This window comes from Ipomoea nil, unplaced genomic scaffold (assembly GCF_001879475.1).
Source record: "Ipomoea nil cultivar Tokyo-kokei standard unplaced genomic scaffold, Asagao_1.1 scaffold0482, whole genome shotgun sequence".
NCBI classification, from domain to species: domain Eukaryota; kingdom Viridiplantae; phylum Streptophyta; class Magnoliopsida; order Solanales; family Convolvulaceae; genus Ipomoea; species Ipomoea nil.
Genome location: NW_017616910.1, coordinates 1,901,419 through 1,924,985, shown reverse-complemented (window position 1 = coordinate 1,924,985; position 23,567 = coordinate 1,901,419). Strand labels below are relative to the sequence as shown.

Here is a 23,567-nt window from a genome sequence, read left to right as displayed (position 1 = left end):
GGCCTGCACTTTTGCAGACAAATGGACATGGAACATCCCATGATAGGGATTAGGGTTTGCTAGTTTTATATATATAATTCAAACAAAATTATAACTTTCAAAAGATCTTAAGTTTGATTATTTGTATGAGTTGTTTATTGACATTTTTTATTTGAGTTAGTTAATTATAAATCATATAAGTTAAATTATTTTACTTTCTTATAGTTCTTTGTCGACTAGAGTCAGAATATGAGTTTAACTTAGATGATAGATCACACATTTTAATAGCAGTGATAGTTTTTTTGTAAATTAGAAAAATATATAGCTTCCATACTATCATCATTTACAATAACCTTATAAGCGCATATCATCAATCAATAATTATATATGTCTCAAATGACATGTAGTAATTTCTCCCATGTGGGAGGTCATGAGATCGAGCCTCAGTAGAGGCATTGTTGACTCTTTGTGCTTCATTAGGTTGAGAAAGTATGTTCAGTAGAGGCATTGTTGACTCTTTGTGCTTCATTAGGTTGAGAAAGTATGTTTGAACAGATACTACAATGTAATAGAGTTAGTAGCATTCAACTTTTTTTTTTTTAAATACTCATTATTCTTTATAAGGTAGTATCGATAAATATTTTTTCAAATATTTGTAGCCCAAATAATCTAAGCCTCCACTAACTGGATTCGAACATATGATCATCCATTTAGAATGGTATCCGTAGTGTGTGTGTGTGTGTGTGTGTATATATATATATCTACTATACTAGTACTAGTACTAGCTAATAAGAGCCCAAGAGAGTTAGGCCTATAATGGGTAGAAAAAATGGCGGTCACAGATTTTAATCAAATGAATGGCTCAGATTAATTAAAAGATTAATAAGATTTAAATTTTACACTAAAATTTCTTAAAATACCCACACACCGTTACTGATTCCGTTAAAATTTTAAGAATTGCCGTTAGTTCACCGTTAACTTATTCATTGATTTCAATAAAAAAAAGGTCTTAGGTTCGAACCTCATCCCAATCAAAGTTGGCATAATTAGTACTCTATTTTACTCTTATTAAATTATATAAATAATAATTTAGTAGTTACAACAAAAAATAATACATATGCATTTCTTTAATTTAGAATTATGTGTCCACAATGCCTTTATTCAAAAAAAAAAAAAAATTATTCATTATCAATCAATTAAATAAGAGAAATAATTTTATTAGTTATATTGTCTTTATTTTTCTTCAATATAAAAATTCTTTATATTCAAATTTATTAATTGATTATATTCGCTACATTATCCTTACAATGTCTTTATTCAGTGAAAAAAAATTATTAATTATCAATAAATTAATTAAAAGAAATATTTTCATTAGTTATATTGTCTTTATTTTTCTCAAATGTAAAAATTTTTACATTCAAATTCATCAATTGATTATATTCACTACATTATCTATTATCTTTTTTGTGCACTATTTTTCTAATTAAATATCAAAGTTATAATACAAAATAATGCTATATATTTATTTACCAAGTATTTTATTAATACCATGAAAAAATTAAAAAAATATAATTAATAAAGTCAACCATATTAACTACTTGAGAGATTTTGTGACAACGAGAGTATTCAAATCACACAACAAATTGAAGTGAGAACTAACTCGCAATGTCCTTGTTTGACAATCAGCAGTTAGCGGTTAACGTTAGCGGATTATACTAGCGGATTTGACCAGCGAATTTATTTAATTATTAACATTGGGTAGAAAAAATGACCGCCAAATTATTAAATCAAATGAATGGTTTATATTGTTCAGGTTTTAATTTTTTCTTTTAAGATTTTCTAATTTATCCTTAATTATACGATTATCCATTTAACTTTTCCGTTAATTCACCGTTAGTCTAATTCTAATATTAAAGTCTAATATAGAATTATAACTACACCATTAATCTAATTCTAATATTAAAGTCTTAATAGAACTTAACCACAAATCCTAATGTCGGAATCTCCTCAAACAATATTAGTATATATTTAATATTTTATGTCCTAATTTTTATTTGTTCTCCCTTATGTCCCGTATTTGGTTTCAACGATACCTATACAATTATTTTATTGACAATTATAATCAATCTTGACTATATTATCTTGCATTTGTAAATTTAGAATTACCTATTTAACCCGCACGGGCTTAGCTCAATGGTTTAGTGGGTAGTATTTGGGAGAAGAGACGAAGGTTTGAACCTCGGCGGCGGCAGTGCGGGAATTATGTCCAAAGTGGGCAGATTCCTTGTGCGTATCAGCATTTGGCCCTGTCTGCTGAACCATTGAGTCACCGTGATTTACAACTTCCCACAATGCTCTGTCGGGTCGGAGTGTGGGGGGCCCTTGGAATTGGGGACTCAACATTTGGGAGAAGAATTACATATTTAAATACGCAAATTCAACCTTCAATTATCTATGCATGAACAATTTCAATATAAAGTCTCAATCAAAGTTATATCCCTAATTTAATTATGTTAATGTTTTTAGTGCTAATCATTTTGTACATTGTGCTTTTAGAGTGGTACTATATAAATTGTTTGACTAAAATACCCTACCATTATAACTTCTGTTATCTTTTTCATTTTTGTAACCATGCAAATGCGTCCACCATATATTTTCTTATATTCTTTAATGATAATAATATTTGTAGGCATTATATATTAGATTAATATAATAAATAAATTTGATTTCATCATATAGATTTTAATTAGTAAGGATTAATTAGTTATTTTTAAAAATATAAATATTAGATATATGTTTTTGCACAACACGCATAGGAAAAACTAGTATATATATGTCTGTGGTAAAACTAGTATATATATGTCTGTGGTAGATTTTTGGGCTATTAATGTAAGGTTTATGTTCATCACTTTTATATATATATAAAATCATACTAAGATCTTATAGCACTTAAGTATTACCACACTTCGAAATTATATTTTCCCATAATCAGTAATACTATAAATACTCCCAAATGTTATTATATATATATTTTTTACTTCATAATTACGTGACATGTTCTGATTCATTTATAAAAAAAAGAATGACTCACAATTTTTATTAATAAAATCTTGAGGACGGAAGTTTTTACTCTAAGGGGTCGTTTGGTTCACGGAATGTCAGATTACCTTAAGGAATGTTAGATTGCTGGGAATGTTAGATTACTGGGAATGTTAGATTCCTGTGTTTGGTTAAAATTGGGGTATGTAATATAATCATGTTTGGTTTAGGGTTATCTTTTATTCACACACTATAATATCCTTAACATATTTTCATATATTTTAATAAATTTAAAAATTAAAATAAATAAATAAGATAACGGTATCATATATAATTACATGATTTTAAAATATGAACTAAAATATTGAACTTGAAAAACAAAATTATTTTATATGCTAACCTAACATAATAAAAATAAACAAATATATAATTACAAAAATAATTATATATACATGTGTGTGTGTAATAAACTAACATAACCAAGGTTATCTTACATAACCTTAGAAATTGAAGGGAATCACATTCCCTTCAAAATCCTATGTGGAGGGAATGTGACATTCCTGAGGAATGTTAGATTCCCTGAGATAATGTGAACCAAACATAGGTATGTGAGCTTTGGAATGTCACATTCCCTTGGTTATGTTATATAACCTGAACCAAACGCCCCCTAAGGAGTCCATATATCATTTTTCATCATAAATTACTTAAAAATATTAATTCCAAATAAGGTTGTCTGAACATTTCAAAATAAGTCTGGTGTATAATACATACGGATTAGATAGCACCAGTTGTATGAGTTGTCTCCATCATTTCCAATTTCCAAAAGACTGGCAGTTGTAACATCACACAGTAGAAGAGTATTCAAAGCTGGGGCACCCAGCAGGTTCCTGCTTAAGCTAAAAGAGCAATGGTCACACAAAAGCAAAGACACCTCAAACAAAACCATTCTCTTTTACCACAAAAGCTCCACCTCCCCCCTGGAAAAAGGGTAATGGTGGGGTGATGAGAGAGAGAGAGGGAGGTGTGATTGAGAGTATAACATTTAATGCAATAATAATCAATTAATACTAATAGATTTTATATATATATATATAATAAGATTTTTTTTTTTTTTTAATGAATGATGTCAATAGTAATATTTGATACAATCAAGTATTCTTTGTATGATAGTTTAATTGTGGTTCCCCTCGTCCTGATGAAAAAATACAATCAAGTATCATACGTCGATCTGATTACATGTGATACTATAGGCATTGGTGGTAACATTATCTGACTATGTGGGTACAATAAAATTAATATCAAATATCGCTAAAAAATTCCTAATATTATAACATAGTAAAAATGAGAGTTTTTACCATGTAAAAATTGTAAAATTGGTATTGCTCTAATTTCTTTTACTTATTCTCTTTTTGTATTTAAAAAAAAAAAAGATTTTGGAGCGGATTAAAGGGTTCAAGGTATGCCAATGGGAGGTATTGAATTTGAGTCTTAGTGCAGATACTATTAAAAACTCCGATTATCATGTTTGGTGTACTAAATATATATTATTTTTTTGAAAGGAAAATGTACATTATTTAATTGTATGATCGACATAATAATGATTTGAATGAGGGGTATGGGTAGGGTTGGGTGGAGCGGGTGAGAAAAGCTTTTTATCACAAGTGTATAAATACACACATTCTCTGATTGTCTTGAAGCATTCAAATTCAGATAGACTTAAAACCTATTTTCTTCATGTTCTTGTTTCTTCCATCTTCTATATAACCAGAGATCTTTCTTTCATCATATATGTATATATCAGTATATATTTATATACACATATCTGTATGTATATATTATATATGCACATCGCTTTCTTGTTGCCTCTGATTCTCATGGAGACAGCGACACTACTCACCTCCCTCCAAAATTCACCATCCTTGATCTCTGCACTCCTCTTTCCCCTTTTTCCCTTTCTTTATTCCACACTTTTTTCATTTCTATATTCTCCTGTCTGTGTTCTAAACCCTCAACAATAATTTCAAAAAGTTTTCTTTTCTCTTCACTACTGTACTTGCATGATTACTGGGTTAGGGTTTCAAAAGGTTGAACAGCTGCATCTGTCTGAGCTGTATAACCTGTAAGCTTGATCTTGTTTTTTCCCCTTCTGATCTTATTAAAACTTGTGACAACAGATCTTTTTGATGGATTTAATGTTATAATCCCACAATTATCATTTCAACTGTACTATAATCTTAGTTTGGATCTGTTTATGTTTTCCTGGGAATTCTTTGACCTGGATGTATAGTAGCTTCACCTTTTTCTGCAGGATTTAGGGTTAGGGTTCATGCAAACATTAAAAAAAAAAAAAAAAAAAAAAAAACTCTTTCACAGTACTGATCCCAATTAATGATAATCGTATCCTTTGTTCATCTTCACTTAAAATTTTTTTTTTTTTTTTTTTTTTGGGATTTACCTTACATTAGTAGGATCAAATATCTGTGTTTTTTGGATCTTGCTGTGTGCTGATGTCTTAAAAACCTGGTATATATAGAAATTGTGGGTTGTGTTTGTTGATGTAGAAATCCTTAGTTCTATGTTTTGGATGATAAAAATATCAACTTTATATGTGTTATATATTGTGGGAAGTTGTAAAGTGCAGGGTATAATACAAATTCTGACAGTGAATTTGATTCGTTGCAGATGTCTTATGTTTCCAGCTGATTTAGGGCATTAGATATGTGTTTCGATGGATTTGTATTTCGGATTAGATTCATAGTGCTTACGAGGAAATGGTTGGAGTGAGCTTTCTTCAGTCCACTCATGGGTCGGGGAAGGGTTTGAATTAGCTGCCGACTCATTCATTCAAACACAGTAGATTGAAGTTAGTTTTTCGTCCTGCGTTTTTGGTACTACTGTGAATGTGTGAATGATGCGGGAGATAAGTTTCACCCTTCCCTCGTCTGTGCTTGGACTGAAGGGAGCTCCCTCTTGCCTTAATCGTTACTTAATTATGTGTATGATTTTGTTGTTTCTGGGGATTGTGTTTTAATTTGTGTATTTTCCGATCTGAAGCTCTGGGTTTTGTCTCTTATGATTCGATAGTAAAATGTATATAGATGCAATTATAATTGAGATTTATTCAATGGATTTTGGGGACTATGGTTGAGAAGCGATTGGGGTTAATGGCTTTTTGCTTTTCGTTTTTCCCTCGTAGTATTTAGCATGGTGTTTATATATATCTTCTGATTGGTGATGTATTATTGAGATGTGATGAACTGAATATGAACTTGGTGTTATTAGTAGGAATGAATTAAAATCCCGGTCCCTTTAAGGCATTTCATACATTAGCAAAGTGTCGAGGAAACTAAACTCATTTGAATCATATTCTTTCCTGTAAAGTGTTTCTATATGCGATTTTGTGATTTGAGAGTTGTGTTTTAATTTCTTTCCTATTTAATGTTTCAATCTTGTTCTAGATTTCTTCTTAAGTTGTTTGTTGTGCTCGGCAATGGGATAAGACCTAATGAAAAGCTGATTATTGGTTTCTGTTTCTTGGTAGTCTGTTGTTATTGCAGAGTAAATTGATCGGTTTAGGCTCGAGAGCTTCCTTTGTTGAAGCGGAACTCCGAGTTTGATTGGTCACTGGTAATTACCTTGACTTTGCTCTGAAACTAAAATCGATCCATTGATAGATTCTGTGTAGTTTGCTTCTTAGGAGATTAGTTATTTGTGAACCAGTTTTCAACATCACAGTGTTATCATATCGTGTATGTTGATCTTTGTCGTCCTACTTTTCCTGCCTGCGATGCTTTTGCTTTGTTTTTCTTGCTATTATATTGTTCTCATGTTTAGTTTCTTCACCTCAGAGGTCGTTTGGGGTTTTCTCAAAAATTAAATTTTTGATTTAAGTAATTTTGAGATTTTTTGGTATGTCTTTAGTATTGCTAGTAACAATTTGTTGGGAGAAGTATACACATATGGTTTGGATTTACTTCTCCTGATTTTGAAGGAACCGTATTTTCAATTGACGGGGGTATTTGAAGGAACCGTAATTTCAATTGACGGGGTATTTGGTAAGTAGTTGTTAACTGATTGGATTAGTGAGTTTGACTAGTTGATAGTATTAGTTGATTGTTTAACTACGTTAAACAGCTAATGATGGTCAAATAAGTTAAAATTTAATGATAAGCTAATTATGTTACCAAACAAGATTTAACTTTTTTTTTTTTTTTTTTAAAGTCGAAGCACCCACCCGAAATGAAAATAGCATTTTCATATTTTAAAATTTCAGAAAAATTTAAACTTTCACTACCAAACTTCTGATCAAATTAAACTAAAACCTATCTTTGATATGATATTAGGTTATTTCGTTGGAAACCTCTTTTTCATATGATGTATAGGGCATTATGAGACTTACTAATTGATTCAACTCCATGTTAGGAGGATTATAGTTTACTCAAAATCATTTTTACATAAAATATTAAGCAAGATTTTGTGATTGTGTCATGTGAAACGTACAATATTTTGTAGTTAAAAATGTACTCCGTAATATTTTTTGACCTATAAAAAAGTGTTACATTTTAATTAAAAACTAAAAAGTATTCAACATCTTACTATTTTATACTAGACTTATTTTAAAATAAATTTTACTACATGTACTCTCAAATTTTACTTTCTCAATTTTGCTCTCTGATGTGATAGGCTCTAATAAGTTATTTTTTCATGTGGGTCTCAAATCAAATGTCTATATCAAGATTTTGTGTGTGAAAATAAAAGTTGAGATTATTAAATGAGAGTAGACATAGTATTTCTGTCATATCTTTAATCTTTAATCTCTTTAATCTATATACATGGCATTGGAACTTGTAGCTCAGAAAAATACTTATTTATTCAAGTTTATTGAAATTTGTGAACATTTTTCAGAGAAAATGTGTTCATGTGGTGTTTCAAGTACAATGCGGATGCTATTGTGTCCATTACTATATTCCACCAACTTTGATACTCTCCACCATCCAATTTTTATTATCCAACTTGATTGCACACACCAACCAAGTTTTACTAAGCTTTTTCAATGTCAATATTTTTTATTTAAAAAAAAAACTCTTAAATATACATATTAGTTTAAATTTTAGTTGAGATGAAACATATGTCTATAAAGATTTGAGTTTGGTTCTTGATCTAGTAATATGAATATATTATTTTGAATAAAAGAAAAAAGGAAAATGGTAAAATACACTTTTGAATTTTATACGAGAAGTTAATTAGATTTCTAAATTTTTAAAAATTACAATTATACTTATTAACTTGTTATTTTTGTGTATTCAGATTTTAGATCCAAGAAATAAAGTTTGAGGTGTATTTGACCCTTTTCCCAAAGGAAAATATATGAAAGAATGCTTAGATTTGACGTGTGGTTGTTATGTGGAGAAGCATGAATTATATGTTAACTTATAAGAGTCTTGATTAAGCGTTTTGAAATTAGAATCTTTCGTTGTAGTCTCTCTTTATAAGGTGTTATTACTCTTTTGTGTTTTATGTATTGTAATTAGTTATCGCTGATCGTTATACCCACTTCGTCTCATTTTATGAATGAAGTAACAAAGTTTTACCTATGACCTAATCAATAAAATGCATGAAGTGTTTTGGAGGATCAGAAAGGAGTGGTCATGTGGGCAGAACATAATTTTTGTATTTAAACGTTACGAGTTTTATTTTGGCAATATTTATTTAATTGAGTGTGTCACACAAGATCTTTCTAATTCAGTTAATCTCTCAAGTGATTTGCTACTTATTCTATAAAAAGTGAAATTTAGCTAGTGCACAAACTCGGGATAAGTTATATAGAAGTAAGAATTACATATTTCACTCACTCGATAAGTGATTGCAAGTTTGTCGGCAGTCAAATATAAAATACAATGCATGAAGAATGTCAAATTTAATTCTTGTTAATTCTCTCTCAATCATATTTGTCACATATGATCTTCCTAGATTAGTTTATCGATCTCTCTAGTGATTTGCGACATATCTCACAAAAGTGAGATACAGTCTGTGCATGAACTTGATAGATTATATAGAAGTGAGATTTATATATTATATTAAGTTACATAGAAGTGAGATTTACACATTATATATTTGAGAAGTGTTTGCAGATTTCTTTCGTCTCTAAACAATACTCTCATTTTACTTATCTTGTTTACTATTCACTGGTCAAATTAATCATTTCTTTATTATTATTTTTTTTTAAGTAATTTTTAGTTTTTTTTTATATTTAATAGTATTTTTAATGTAGTTTTTAAATATATAAATTTTGTATACTAATACTAAATTTTATAGTATGAAAAATTAAATTTAAATTAACTTAAGTCAAGCATTATTAATTGAATCGAAACGGAGTGAGTAAAATATAATTCATGAAGTCAGTGGCGGAGCCATTGTGGGGACTGCTGCCACCGTCCTCACTCACCCACCCAATATATATTAAATATACCAACATTTAAACAAAGATTGATTTGGCTTAAATGGTAATGCTTCTAATCCTGCAGCTGAATTTTTTGTTTATATTTTTTCTTCTTTTAATATTAATAGTGAGATGAGTGATTTATAATTGTGTTGTTTTCTATTTATAAACTTTTTTCTTTCTTTTAATAGTAATAGTAATTAAGATGAGTAATTTATAATGTGTTTTCTATTCAAATTATTTTGTCTAATTAATTATATTTTATATACATTTTTTATTTTGATGTATTTTGAATTTTCATTTCTAGTCAACAATATTTATGATTCATTCTCTAAATGTTTTTTTTAATAAAATATTTCTTGTTAGTTTTAGTCTTTTACCCCACTAAAGAATATTCTTAGATCCGCCAGTGCCTGAAGTGTGTTTATATGAAGTTATAAAGGTACAAGAGTATTATTTTATGGATTAATAATAAAGAGTGCCGTCAATCCGACTAATGAGCGGCTTTCATGGCCTCGGAGTGTGTTGTTTAAGGTGCATAAACTCATCTTTTAAGGATGCAATTGATGGCCAAATATTATTATATGTGTGTATTTGTACTTGTGTTGCCTGTTTAATGTACTTCAGTCTTCAGACTTCAAGATTCTGGTTTTGTTTTAATCCAATATTAAAACCACTTCATTGTGAACATCAATGAACCAAAGTACACCTATTTCCTCTATCCCAATAACACCCAGATTTGATTGAAATTATTTATAATTTATTTTTTTAAAAAAAATTAACTTGATATTTGTATATAAAATTTATATATTTAAAAAGTATATTAGAATATTATTAAACATAAAATGTCCAGTTTAAAAATGTTTTTTTTTTTAAAAAAAATCGAATAGGAAAGAGTCTAATCAATTAATAAACAATTATAGATAAAATGTGATTGATAATGTATACAATAAAATTTTAACTTAATTTCAGTTGTGACTTTCTGTTACAAATATTTTTGTTGTGGGCTATGTTTAGTAAAATTTATTTTAAATTATACAAATAAGTCATAAACTTTGTTTGGTAAAACATGAAGATTATTTTTAACACCCTCGCAAGTCTATTGCATAAGGCCTTCTTAATGTGCTTTACTCGTTTGTGGCATTTTTGGATTATTACACAATAATTGGATTTACTCTATGCACTTTTAAGTAGTGGTTGCAACTTTCTATAATTCAAAAAAAAAAAAAAAAAAAAAAAAGGCATTCTGAATCTCATCGGAAACATAAATGAGAAAAAAAAACACGGTGATGGAATGTGTGAATTGGGTCTCTTGTGAGCGCACGAAGACTATGATCTGACCAGTGAGGTGATTGTGTAACTTGCGATTATCTCTGCAATGACTCTAGAAGCGGGGTCCTATAAGCTTAAATTTATTCCACTAAAATTGAGATCACATAAGTATTTTAAAAAATGACATGAGTAGATTTAATAATCTATTACTCCGTAGTTGATTAAGTTTGATCGATTTTGAAGGGAGAGATCAATGCTGAAATTAACCCAAAATTATAATAAAAGTTGAAATTTAAAAATATAGCTATTTTTTTTAATTGTAAAGAAAAGACATGTGCAAGGAAGCATATATATATATATATATATATATATATATATATATATATATATATATATATGTTGGCATGGATTTGTGTTTTCTTAATCACTTGAGCCTGCAAAATGTCTCATGATATTATTATTATTATTATTATTATTTTTCTTCCTTGTCTGATCTGTTGTTAAGGGTTTCCAGATCTTCAGTACTAAAGCCATGTACTTTTGTATATTTTTTTTTTCCAAGCATGCATCTTAAAGCTATATATATATATATATATATATATATATATAGTCAATGATAGTAATGTTCTAATAGCATGCATCTTTTCTCTTATGCTGGCTTTATTATTAATGATTGTTGTCTTCTTTAAATTACTCGATTAGCTTAGTTTCTAGCTCTTCTAATATAGTAGCTCATACTCTAGCTTCATCTACTTACTCTCAGGCTAGCACTTTATACTGGAACTTCGTCCTTCCTGACTTTATTTTTGTTTATATTAAGTATGCCACTATGAATTTGAACTCAAAAAAAAAAAATGTTCTAATAAGAATTTTAAAAAGATGTATTTGTGTATTATGTTGTAATAATAATAAGAATTTGGATAGTTTGCCAACACTTTCTCGCCGTTCTCGGTGGTTTGTGAACTATTATACATGAATAAAATTTGCTGTGTATACTCTTGGATAATAATAGAAATTAAAGTTTCTCTCGTCACATAAAATTAAAAGTTAAAGAGTAAACACTTATTCTAAAATGGTTGAACCAAATCCAAGGGCTCCCACATGATAGGAGAATTGTTATTTGAGCATAGACACTTTTGAATTATGTATATTTATGTTTTATTTATTTTGGTTTCTTAATCTCGTTTTCTCAATAGAATATATTGAAAGCATGATATTGGGAGGGGATTGTTAAGGGGCGGAGGCTTGGAAGATTGAGCTCAACATCTCACCATCAAAATATAAGATCGAGTCAAGTATAACGTAATTAATAAAGTTGTTCTTTTGTTACTAGCTACTCCATATAATTCTATTCCATATAATTTTTAGCTAGTGATAAAAGTTTGATAGATTCAAACAAATTAATATGATATGATATGATATTGTGGAGAGTATAGAGTTTTATTCTTGTGATTGGTGAAATCGTTGCCCAATTGATCTCTCAATATTCTGAAAATAAGCTAATTAACGTACAGCAACAACAACCAAGACTATGTGGTCTAATGGTATCCGGATTGAATTTCCATTTGAAAGGTTACGAGTTCAAGTCTCAGTGGAGATACAATGTAATAGGACCAGTAACATTCAAAAAAAAAAAAAGTACAGCAACAACCGCTACTCTGATTTTCTTGGTTCTTTTCCCCTTTGTATTTTGTTTTTGTGAAGGATCGGAGATTGTTGTTCTGTTATTAGTTTGTGCATGAAAGCGACATTTGGCTCCAGCCAACATCATATCGCCCATGTATAGTGACAACCAGATATATACAACAACTGACTCTGAACATGTAACCTAAACCACACCGAAAGCGATAGCGATATTTGGGTATAGCTTCTCTGGTAGTTTCTCTACGTCTTAATCTAGTACCCACCCACCCACCCACCCCCCCCCCCCGCCCCTCACCCCACCCAAGGAAAAAAAACAGTAAGTAGAAACAAATATATTCACCATGGACTTGCGTTGGCTTGGTCTAAGGATTATAGGAGCATCACGTACACCCTAAACGCCCCCACATCCCGACCCCTCATAAAATTGTGAAATTGATTAATAAATACTAGACTTTTACTTACTGCCCACAATGAGCTCCTCTCAATTTTTAGATAGATAGATAGATGAACTACACATGTCTTACGTATGATATACTCAACACGTACACCACTCATGTATGAAGGCAAATTATACCATGAATCATGATTTACCTTGCATTGTGAATCATAGTCAAAAAATAACTTTTAATCATGTACTTGCAAAAATTGTAAGTAGATTAATGGTAATCACAGACATATAACATGATAACTACAGACATATAAATTGTTAACTATATGTACATAATATGTTAACTGCAAACATATAACATATTAACCAACATCTTATATGTCTACAATTAACATAGTATGTATCTGCAGTTAATCTTTTGTGTTTATCATGTTATGTGCCTTAACAAGCTTGGTTGGTGTGAGTGGTTGTGCACTATCATCTTTTAAGAGAGGTCGGGAGTTCAAATCCCCCTCTCTTGTACGAAAAAATCAATTTGGCAAGCTATTTTCCCTAATTTTATAGGCCGGGAGGGACAGAGGCCTCATCTGTACACAAGGTCCGTTAAAAGGCCGATTAATTTCACATTTAATGTTTATTTTTTGACGTGAGATTATTTAGAAAGTCAATCAAAGAAACCATTTTATATTGATTCAACAATATCCGTGATTTAGCTAATCTCATCAAAATCAACTCGAAATCTTACTACTACAGCATCTTGTTTGCTTGTAGGCCATATCATTCCTTAAGGGGAAGCCATTCATGCAATGGATCTTCGATCTCTGGGGCCTTCCATTTTGTTCAAACCAAATTAATTGTGAAAACGACAGAGAAAAGAGATACCAATCCCACCAATAGGATCACAAATCCCAGCTATTGGGTTGCCTTCAACTTGCAAGATTATTTTTTTTTAAATTTTTTTAGATATTTCTACTAAATAAGTGTAGGAGTCTCTGGACTCTCTTTGTTCACCTGATTAGCTAGCTAGCTTGCTGGAGTGTACAGAACTGAAACTTGTGAATATATATACCTTCAGGTACGTATTGTTTCTGCATCATATATTATCTTGCATATATAGCAAATGATGAGTTCTACTTCTAGTAACAAGAACAGCATTATGCCATGCGCTGCATGCAAGCTTTTACGTCGGCGATGCACCAAATATTGCATTTTCTTGCCCTATTTTCCCCCCACTCACCCAGAGAGATTTGCTGCTGTTCATCAGATCTTTGGTGCCAGCAATATCACCAAGATGTTGCAGGTAATTAACTATTCTTCTTCTTAAATGGGGAAGTTTTTGGGTTATTATGGCTAGATTTTGGGTTAAGTTTGGTTTTGGTAATGTTGGAAAAATTGTAACCACTATTCGAGGATGTGCACAAGATAAACTCCACCTTGTGGTCCTAGCTGGCAAAGGACCATAATAAGGTAAATCGCCTTAAATTGTTCATAGCTGACCGGCTCAAATCGAGAAGGCTAGTATTAGACCAGGTGACCACAATAAGGTTCTTATTACCTGTTTCAGTGTTTTTTTTTTTTTAATAATATACTATGTTTATATAAACAGGAAGTGCCTGTTGATAGTAGAGCAGATGCAGTGATGAGCATGGTGTATGAAGCCACAGCAAGGCTGAGGGACCCTATCTATGGCTGCGTTGGTATCATTTCTATCCTGCAAAAGAACGTTTTCGAGTTACAATCCAAGCTAAACGAATCAGTTGCGGAGACAATGGCCCTCAAAACCCAGCTCTCCAATGTCCTCTCATCAAGCCTCCTCTATGATCCTGCACTTCCAGACACCATGCTTCTAACATCTGACCTATCAAACTCATCACAACCTGCAGAATTCCTCAATCCCGAGCCTTACATCGTCTAGAGGTGGCCATTTCCCGGGACCCTTTGCCCTCTACAAGGCGGTCGTCTAGAGGTGGCCATTTCCCGGGACCCTTTGCCCTCTACAAGGCGGTCCTGGGAAATCCCTGGCCCTGCTAGCCTCGAGTCGATTCAGGATTGGTTTGGTCCTGAACCAACCCGTGGTCACAGTGTACTTGTGCTTATAAATGAGTTTCTGCTAGGATATTGGTCCCACGACTATTTGACTATTTTTACATTTGGTTCCTGACTATTAACTTTTCTACATCTGGTTTCACAACCTTTTAAAATCTTGCTAGTTGCTACATTTGGTCATCTGACCTGATCTTTTTAATCATCGGTGAGCAAATTTGTATCTCTATGTTATTGAACATGAGTGCATAATACTCAAGCAACTTATCTTGAAGGACAAAGTTGCCATTTTCTATGACATTTTCCAACTAAAGATTTGGTCACCGGTGACGAGAACTTAGGCCGAATGACCAAATGTGATAAGGTTTTAAAAGCCGTCAGACCAAATGTGAAAAAATTAATAGTCAAAGACCAAATATGTAAATTATCTAATAATCGTGAGACCAAATGTGAAAAAAAACTCCATATTAGATGAACTTCAACTCGAGTATTATAGTAGAATTACCAGTCAATAATGTTATAGTCAGTGTAATGGTCTAACAGCTTCTTACATATAAAACCACTCGACAAACATGAGGGGTGATCATTAAGGCATACATACTCAGCTGTATCTAACTTAACACTGTGCTAATGTATTCAAATTCGCGGTTTAAATGAAATTTAAAACCACATTTAATTGAAGCAATGGTAATGGCAACAAGGGAAAACAAGTAGTTCAATTCAGTGCAGATTATTGGTTTGAACGAGGGGAAACAGATAGTTCAGACTGTAATATAGTGCGGTTTATAAGTTTCAAGTTTGATAGGCTGCATGCATCTGCAAGCCATCATCATTCTGGAAAAGACGACGAAAGCTATTTACAAAGAGCCAGGTTTCTCGACCTGGAGGGAGGGAGCATTTATCTCATGGTTTATTAAGTAATAGGGGGTTATCGTCGTTATCACCTAGTAACCTCCTTGTATGTATGCATTGAGTCGGTCCAGCTCGTCCCTGTGCTCAGTCACCACAGCACGAACAACGTCCCCAATGGACACCATCCCCACCATTCCCGAGTCGTCATCAATGACTGGGATGTGCCTGATACGATTATCTGCTCGAGCAACAAGACAACAGTGTACTTCTTCAGTCATAATAAGGGGGTAAAGAGGAGGAGGCCCGAGAAATTGGAAAAAACGCAAATTCTACCTGTCATAAGCTGCATCGCTTTCAGAACTTTGGTTTGAGGTGCAACAGTAATGAGCTTGTTCTACAAAAAAACGCGTTTTAAGGAAAACGGCGGGTTATGCATTAATCCACTTTTGCTGTCGAACAGCACCATATAGCACGGGGAGAATACAATTGACTGCACAACTTCAATTTTGATTGGAAAAGAACAGCATATCGAGTGTACCTCTTCAGTCATAATGTCCCCGACCTTGGTTGATTTCGAAGATCGTCCCTGTACTATGATTTTCCTGAGGTAATCTGGCATAAGAAATAAAGATATAATCAGAAAAGAAAAACTAGAATGAAGCTGCACAACTCTTATAAATTTGGGGCAACCCCAGCTAGGTTTGTTAGCGGTTTACTTGGTAACCACAATATTACAGGTTCGACTCCCAGGCTCCTAGCTGGAGTGGCCTATTGGCTTTCTTAGTTTGAGCCAGATAATTATGGGCAACTTATGCTGGTTTACCAAAACAAACTCTTCTAAATTCTAAAGTGTCGCATTGTCAATTCTAACTATCTTTTCACATTCTCCAAACATTATCAATTACAACCTCTTTCAGTGATAATCCCGGCAATTGACTTCTGCTCCCCGGGTTTAACCACCACCAAGGCTCCTACGTTGTGGTGAGTCATCTGCAAATGGGAAATTTACCAGATTTTCATATGTTTCTCGAAATTTCAAGTAAACTGAAAACATGAATGTGGCGATTACTATGCATCTGCAAATTCTTGCTTGTTTTTGCTTGTACCATAAATAATCAAGGAAGAGAGCGATTAATGGCATTACAGATAAAGCAGCAAAACGCTCACCGACTTCACAGCATCGTAAACACTGTCATCTGTAGTGCACCACAGCCACGACCCGTCTGCTCCTTTGCCCTTGGATTTCAGAACATCAGAGATTGTGGTGCTCTCGAAGCCATGCTCTTCGATACGAGCAGCTGATGTCGACTCGTGACAGGCAAACATGAGAGGCCGCATTGCTGGATTGCCCAAGCGGACATGTCTCAAGACAGCAGCCTTGAGCACATTCCCCTGAGAAAAGAGTGCTTGAAATCCTCTCTGCATCTTAGCTACAAGAAATAAAAAAGATTCTGCATTTAAATTCGGAAAATCATGATTTCACAAAACTGTACAAATTTAGAAAAGAAAACGAAAACATTTTCTTAACTCTCCTATTTCCATTCACATATTCACCCAACTGCGAGGGCAAAATCCTATGAGACCATCTCATGGATCATTATCCATCAGACAGGTCGAGTTTTCATAAGTATTACATTTTTCCTCATAAATAAAGTATTACATTTTTCCTCGTAAATACTATAGTTTCTGTAATAAGTAACTCTTCAATCTCTAAATATTACAGATTTAAAAGTAGTACATTTTTCTTTCTAATTAATAATCAATTAATTTATCCCGAATCAGTATTACACTTTTTTTCATAAATAACCCTTCAACCCCTAAATATTACCATTTTCATAACAATTAATTTATCACTCATTAGTTTCACATTTTCTATTATAAGTATTACATTTTTATCTAAAACTGACCCTCTTGCGTAGAAAGATAAGTGAGATGGTCTCACCCAACTATGAGAGGGGACATCAATACAGTAAAAACACCAGATTAACCATTGGTAGTATCTCTAAGTGTCTAACCCTATAAATTGCCCAATTTATCAACAAGGCTACTAGTATTAGAACTTCTTTTTCTAGCTTCAAAGATCCTAAATAGAAATAAATAATCTAAAAGTATAAACTATGCTATCTAGTGATCTAGTATGAGCAAATACAGGCAAATTTTTGAAAAGAAAAAAAATCTAATCTTTCACTGACAAAACTTGCTAAGTTTCAGTTTATCCACTAAGAAGATGCATCAACATTCAAGATTTGCAAGACCATTGAATCTTAATCACATCAGGAAACAAGGAAGATTGACAAAGAAAAGAATTGGGAATCAGAGAAGCATCAATGGAAGAAGCTTACCTGAGTGATCTTTCTTGGCTTAAGTTCAAGAACAGAAAAAGGGGGAAAAAATGAAGCTCAGAAAAACAGGCAAATTAAAAATGGGTTTGCAAGAATTCTATGGTCCCTGAAATTTATCTGTTGGCTGCAAATGGGTTGATAGTTTTATATAAATCTAGTACAGGGACACTTGTAAAGATGTATTGGGGTCCGTTACCCTACACAATCACTCACTTTTGTCAGCATCCACGAGGGGATCATGACCCTCTACCCATGCAATGGTCATGTGAAAGCTCCTCTGATGCTGTGAGGGGTCGGTTTGTCCATTAGTATAAAACAATAAATAATTTTTTTTATAATACATGTTTCTTAATTTTATCATGATCCTATGAATCCCACAAGTAAACGAAGAGATAAATTGAGTGAGCTCATTTGACTGTGGACCATGTATTTCAAAGTAAGGCCGCTCCATTTTCAAAGCCAAGAGTCGAACTTTTAACTTTTGGAACTTTTAACTTTTGGTTAAAAATAAATGGGTCTCTTTCACTCAACCACATCCTCCAAGTTATACATACAAATAATGAACATTTATTTACTGAATATTAGATTTCTATGTAAAGGGGGTTGGTGTGCTGAATAAGGGAAATTATATTGTGGACCACGGTTCACAATGCATTATGGTCCAAGCATCAAATATGCACTACAATTTCATTCCAATACAATTACAATATCATTTTGATATAATTACAGTTTTGCTGGACAATATACACTCAAATATGTTAAATTGTTATTCAGTTTCATTTTGTAACACTGTAGCAACACAACTATAATTTCATTTCAATTCATTGCAGTTTCATTTGATAATATAATAAAAATAATATGTGAGACCATGTCAAATTAGATACACTATAGTGTCTGCCATTTTAGACCATGGTCCATAGTATAATTGCTATTGAATAAGTCTAACTATGCTCTACAAATAATTGATGGATGGTATACTAGACTGATTAAAATGAATTGGCTCAAAAAATAACGGGATCAAGAAAGCCTGAGAGGGAGGCCCATCACGAGACAACAAAGGTCAAAGATAACCCTAAACCAAACATGATTATATTACATACCTTAATTTTAACCAAACACGGGAATTTAACATTGCTGGGAATGTTTTCCCAGTAATCTAACATTCCCAGCAATCTAACATTTCCTAAGGTAATCTAACATTCCGTGAACCAAACGGCCCCTACGAGTTTGAATTCTATACCTCAAACAAATTAGTAGTTGTATCTTATGTTACTCCGTATTAACTAGTTACCAACATACGCATTGTTTTTGCAACACAAAGCCTTATTAATTAGAGGAAAGCACCCTCACTAGATAATACCATAAACATAGTTTTTGCAACACAATGTCCTATTAATTGGCGTGATTCATGCTTCCTCTTGTTTTCACTTTCGCCAGAAATGAATTGTCGTTTTGATCTAGTTCCCTTGTGTGCTTCACTACAATTTTAGTGCCTAACGCAGTGCACCTTCAAATAACATATAGCACATATCTCTTCTCTATCACTATATATATTAAAGCAAATAACATATAGCACATATCTCTTCTCTATCACTATATATATTAAAGCAAAATGAAGGGAAAAAATTTTTTCCGCCATTTGGGAGTTATGCAATATCAAGAGTTTAGGAACTTCATAATCATTCTTCCAAAAGGCTGGCTGAACCCCCAACCCGACAGAACGTTAACTCAACTGAACATGAACCACAGAGGTTAGACTTGTGTTCACTGCGCACAAGGAACCCCCCTTAGACCTGTGTTCACTACGCACAAGGAACCCCCTCACTACTTTGAGAGGTTTCATGATATATATTCAAACAAAATGAAGGGGAAAACTTTTTCCCACCATTTGGGAGTTATGCAATATCAAGAGTTTGGCTGAACCCAACCCGACAGAACGTTAAATATATTAAAGCAAAATGAAGGGGAAAATTTTTTCCCGCCATTTGGGAGTTACGCAATTTCAAGAGTTTGGCTGAACCCCAACTCCAACCCGACAGAACGTTAACTCAACTGAACATGAACCACAGAGGTTAGACCTGTGTTCACTGCGCACAAGGAACTCCCCTCACTTTGAGAGGTTTCTCTCACACTGTCACTGGTGAGACTCGATTCCTGGTCATTCTTCCAAAGTTTCACCTCTGTGACTAGTTGAGCTGCCCATGCGGGTAGAAACTTTATAATCATCATATTATGGAGTAGAGAGTAATTCACAAACTTAATTTGAGTAATAATTGTTGATCCATAATTTACTACGATCGTAGAATACTTGTTTGATTATGGACAAAATCAAGCATTTAGGTATAGATCGCTATACTTCTATACAAGAAGTATAGATTAAAGGCTTAGTTGAGCAAGATTCTAAAGAGAAGTAGATCGTTGCAGTGGCCGGAGTGTTATAGAGAGAGGCCGACATTGAGAAATGAGGCGGGTTATTTCTGAGCGTTATAGAATGTGCCGTGCTTAAGTTTATTTTTATTTTTAATTTTTTTCTTGAATTCTTGGCGTGAGGATGATTGTTCAGCCTAATAAATACAAATTATTATTATTATTATTATTATTATTATTACTAGTAATTCCCCCGCGCGATGCACGGAAAAAAATTATGTTAGTATAAATATAAATAAAAAATAAAAAAACTAAAATATTTTAAATTATTTAATATAATAATATTTTTGAGCTTCCATTGGTCAAATATTTATTATTTTTATAGAATACAAAATTATAATTAAAATTAAAATTATAATTATAATTATAATTTTGTATGATTAATATAATCTCTAATTCAGTGCATATTCAAATAAACTTATAGAGAGAATTTATATAATTACATTGATTTATTCTTAATTGTATTTCATCTATATTATAATTTTTACAATACGAATAATAACTAAGATAATTACATTTGGAAATCAAATTTCAAATTTTGTATGTGTAAATTTAAACTCTAATTGAACACATTTTTATATGATTATATAATATATAGCTATTTTATTTTTCAAAAGTATATTTTTTATATGATTATATAATATATAGCTATTTTATTTTTTAAATGTTGTGTTTTTTTTTTTTTTATAATAAAAGATGTTGTGGCACTAATTGTAACATTAATTATTTCCCAAACCATATAGCTTTATTATATAAAGGATTATTATTATTATTATTATTATGTTATTATTATTGTTTTTTTGAAACGATTATGTTATTATTATTATTATTATTATTATTATTATTATTATTATTATTATTATTATTATTATCAATTATCAATATTAGTATTAGTGGTGTGCTTAAAATCTTATCCACAGCTAAAATACTAGTACAATATTATAATTTGAGAATAATACCATGTCATAAACAAATAAAGGGCGTAAGGTTAGCTCATTGAAGCTCAGCCTGTCAATCGGGATTAAATGGAGAAGCAACCCAAGTAATTGAGCAAGATTAATGACACGAAATAACTCATTATAAATATATCTTAAACTATACAATTTAAAACAATTAAATACAAACTTAATGGCCAAGCACCTTGTGCTCAGATGGCATGTAGTGACCTCTCCCATGTGGGAAGTCATGAGATCGAGCCTCAGTGGAGGCGTTGTTGACTCTTTGTGCTTCATTAGGTTGAGAAAGTATATTTGAACAGATACTACAATGTAATAGAGTCAGTAGCATTCAAAAAAAAAAAAAATACAAACTTAATGAAACAATTGAAGGTAACTTAAGGAGAAAATGGGAATGAACCATACATTATATATTAAGGCTTCACTAATTTAACTTTTATTATTTATTAAAACAAAATAATTTTATTATTTTTAATCAAGAGAGAGCAGACATTTCAAACTAAACAAATAAACTATGCAAGATATGCATTATTTAAGCCCAAGATATGCTCGAACAATATGTTAAAAGTAAATGTTATGAGACGAAGTTGTGCTCAAAAAATCCACCAAAAGCAAATGTTACACTTGGATATTTATCATATTTAATACGTAGTATGATATTAGATAATACTAGTAATTCACCCGCGCGATGCACGGAAAAAAATTTATGTTATTATAAATATAAATAAAAAAATAGAAAAAATAAAAATATTTTAAATTGTTTAATATAATAATATTTTTGAGCTTCCATTGGTCAAGTATTTATTATTTTTATAGAATACAAAACTATAATTAAAATTTTGTATGGTTAATATAATCTCTAATTATGTACATATTCGAATGAACTTATAGAGAGAATTTACATAATTACATTGATTTATTCTTAATTGTATTTCATCTATATTATAATTTTCACAATACGAATAATAACTAAGATAATTACATTTAGAAAGCAAATTTTAAATTTTGTATGAGTAAATTTAAACTCTAATTGAACACATTTTTTTATATGATTATATAATATATTCTTTATGCACATGGCATTCCATAAACTCAAATGTCATTTTATAAGTTCAAGACCACTTTTTGTGGAGATAATTCAAATGTATTTTTTTTTCTTTTAAAAATCTGAAGTTTAGACATCCAGAAAAAACATTAAAGACCCATACGATATATACATTTATATATATTCAAATTTTTATTTATGGCTTAAATGATTTTTTTTAAATTATGAAGTCCAATAATTGACCCACGGCCCGCAACATTTGATTTCTTCATCCCTTCTCGCTTCTGCCATTTCTTTGAAGCATTTGAGATGGAGAAAAATTATATGTAGATGCTTGCATTAATTGCATTGTTTCAGATATTGAACAGGCTTTCATCGAAAATTTAATTAATATTGTAATAACAAGAACCACCATAAATAACAAAAGCATATCAAATAGACTTTCATTGTAAAGCCAGAGATTTAACTAATATTGCATCGTTTCATATTTTCTATTAATCAGGAATCGGAATCCTTAATCCTAATATCATAACATTTAATAACTCCATTAATTCAATAAATGTAATCCTTTGTTATGGGCGAGAAAAAAAAAATAACTATTTTATTTTTCAAATGTTGTGCTTTTTTTTTTTTAATAATTTTATAATAAAAGATGTTGTAGCTATTTTATATTTATAGCTAGTAATAATAATAATGTTGGTAATTAATTATAATATTAATTATTTCCCAACCATATAGCTTTATTATATGTAAGATATTAGTTAAAAGAAATTGAGTACTATATTATATATTTATATATACACTAATTTATGAATTCACATCGCCTATTTTAAGAAAATATTACTCCGTATTTATCATATTAAAAGTATTACGTAATGTTGGTTCTCCTATGATGTAATATTACTTAAAGAGTTTTTAAAAGTAATTTCATTTTTAATTTTCATTGAATATTTAAATTGGTTTACTCACCCCGTAGCCATGAACGAATAAAAGAGTTCACATATAAATTAATTACAAAAGTTACGTTGGAAATTTGTAGGGAAATATAGCATTATTTGTATTTTTAAAATAAAGTATACACAATTTTTTGGAAGAAAATAAAGTATACACAATTTTTTTCTTTATTATTTTTTTTGAAAAA

At 31.2% G+C, this 23,567-nt stretch overlaps 2 protein-coding genes across 5 annotated transcripts; one reads left to right on the top strand and one right to left on the bottom strand.

The window, feature by feature from the left end:
* The first annotated feature begins 13,707 nt into the window (after positions 1 to 13,707).
* LOC109173892 (LOB domain-containing protein 12-like) lies at positions 13,708 to 14,979 on the top strand. Of its 3 annotated transcripts, none has more exons than XM_019323238.1 (3): positions 13,708 to 13,836; positions 13,914 to 14,061; positions 14,368 to 14,979. In XM_019323238.1, the coding sequence occupies exons 2-3, from the start codon at positions 13,918 to 13,920 to the stop codon at positions 14,674 to 14,676; spliced, it is 453 nt and encodes a 150-aa protein (XP_019178783.1). In that variant the 5' UTR covers positions 13,708 to 13,836; positions 13,914 to 13,917; the 3' UTR covers positions 14,677 to 14,979. The 3 variants fall into 3 exon arrangements, with proteins under 3 accessions (XP_019178783.1, XP_019178782.1, XP_019178781.1); XM_019323237.1 differs by having other exon boundaries at positions 13,709 to 13,836; positions 13,902 to 14,061; XM_019323236.1 differs by having other exon boundaries at positions 13,711 to 14,061.
* Positions 14,980 to 15,452: 473 nt separating this feature from the next.
* LOC109173891 (CBS domain-containing protein CBSX3, mitochondrial-like) lies at positions 15,453 to 18,232 on the bottom strand. Of its 2 annotated transcripts, none has more exons than XM_019323234.1 (6): positions 18,000 to 18,232; positions 16,824 to 17,094; positions 16,565 to 16,646; positions 16,195 to 16,268; positions 15,990 to 16,050; positions 15,453 to 15,894 (listed from the first exon to the last, which is right to left on the bottom strand). In XM_019323234.1, exons 2-6 carry the CDS (start codon positions 17,079 to 17,081, stop codon positions 15,749 to 15,751), a joined length of 621 nt encoding a protein of 206 aa, XP_019178779.1. In that variant the 5' UTR covers positions 17,082 to 17,094; positions 18,000 to 18,232; the 3' UTR covers positions 15,453 to 15,748. The 2 variants fall into 2 exon arrangements, with proteins under 2 accessions (XP_019178779.1, XP_019178780.1); XM_019323235.1 differs by having other exon boundaries at positions 15,493 to 15,894; positions 16,824 to 17,086; positions 17,999 to 18,232.
* Between the last annotated feature and the right edge of the window lie 5,335 nt (positions 18,233 to 23,567).

What these genes read in the sequence shown, in the direction of transcription:
- LOC109173891 (XM_019323234.1), bottom strand. Translation starts at nt 17,081, where the DNA reads ATGCAGAGAGGATTTCAAGCACTCTTTTCTCAGGGGAATGTGCTCAAG. An exon ending in CGGGATTATCACTGAAAGAG is followed by an intron (nt 16,269 to 16,564) that starts GTTGTAATTGAT and finishes TTCTTATGCCAG; the next exon opens with ATTACCTCAGGAAAATCATA. An exon ending in GGGACATTATGACTGAAGAG is followed by an intron (nt 16,051 to 16,194) that starts GTACACTCGATA and finishes GTTTTTTTGTAG; the next exon opens with AACAAGCTCATTACTGTTGC.
- LOC109173892 (XM_019323236.1), top strand. Translation starts at nt 13,882, where the DNA reads ATGATGAGTTCTACTTCTAGTAACAAGAACAGCATTATGCCATGCGCT. An exon ending in ATATCACCAAGATGTTGCAG is followed by an intron (nt 14,062 to 14,367) that starts GTAATTAACTAT and finishes TTATATAAACAG; the next exon opens with GAAGTGCCTGTTGATAGTAG.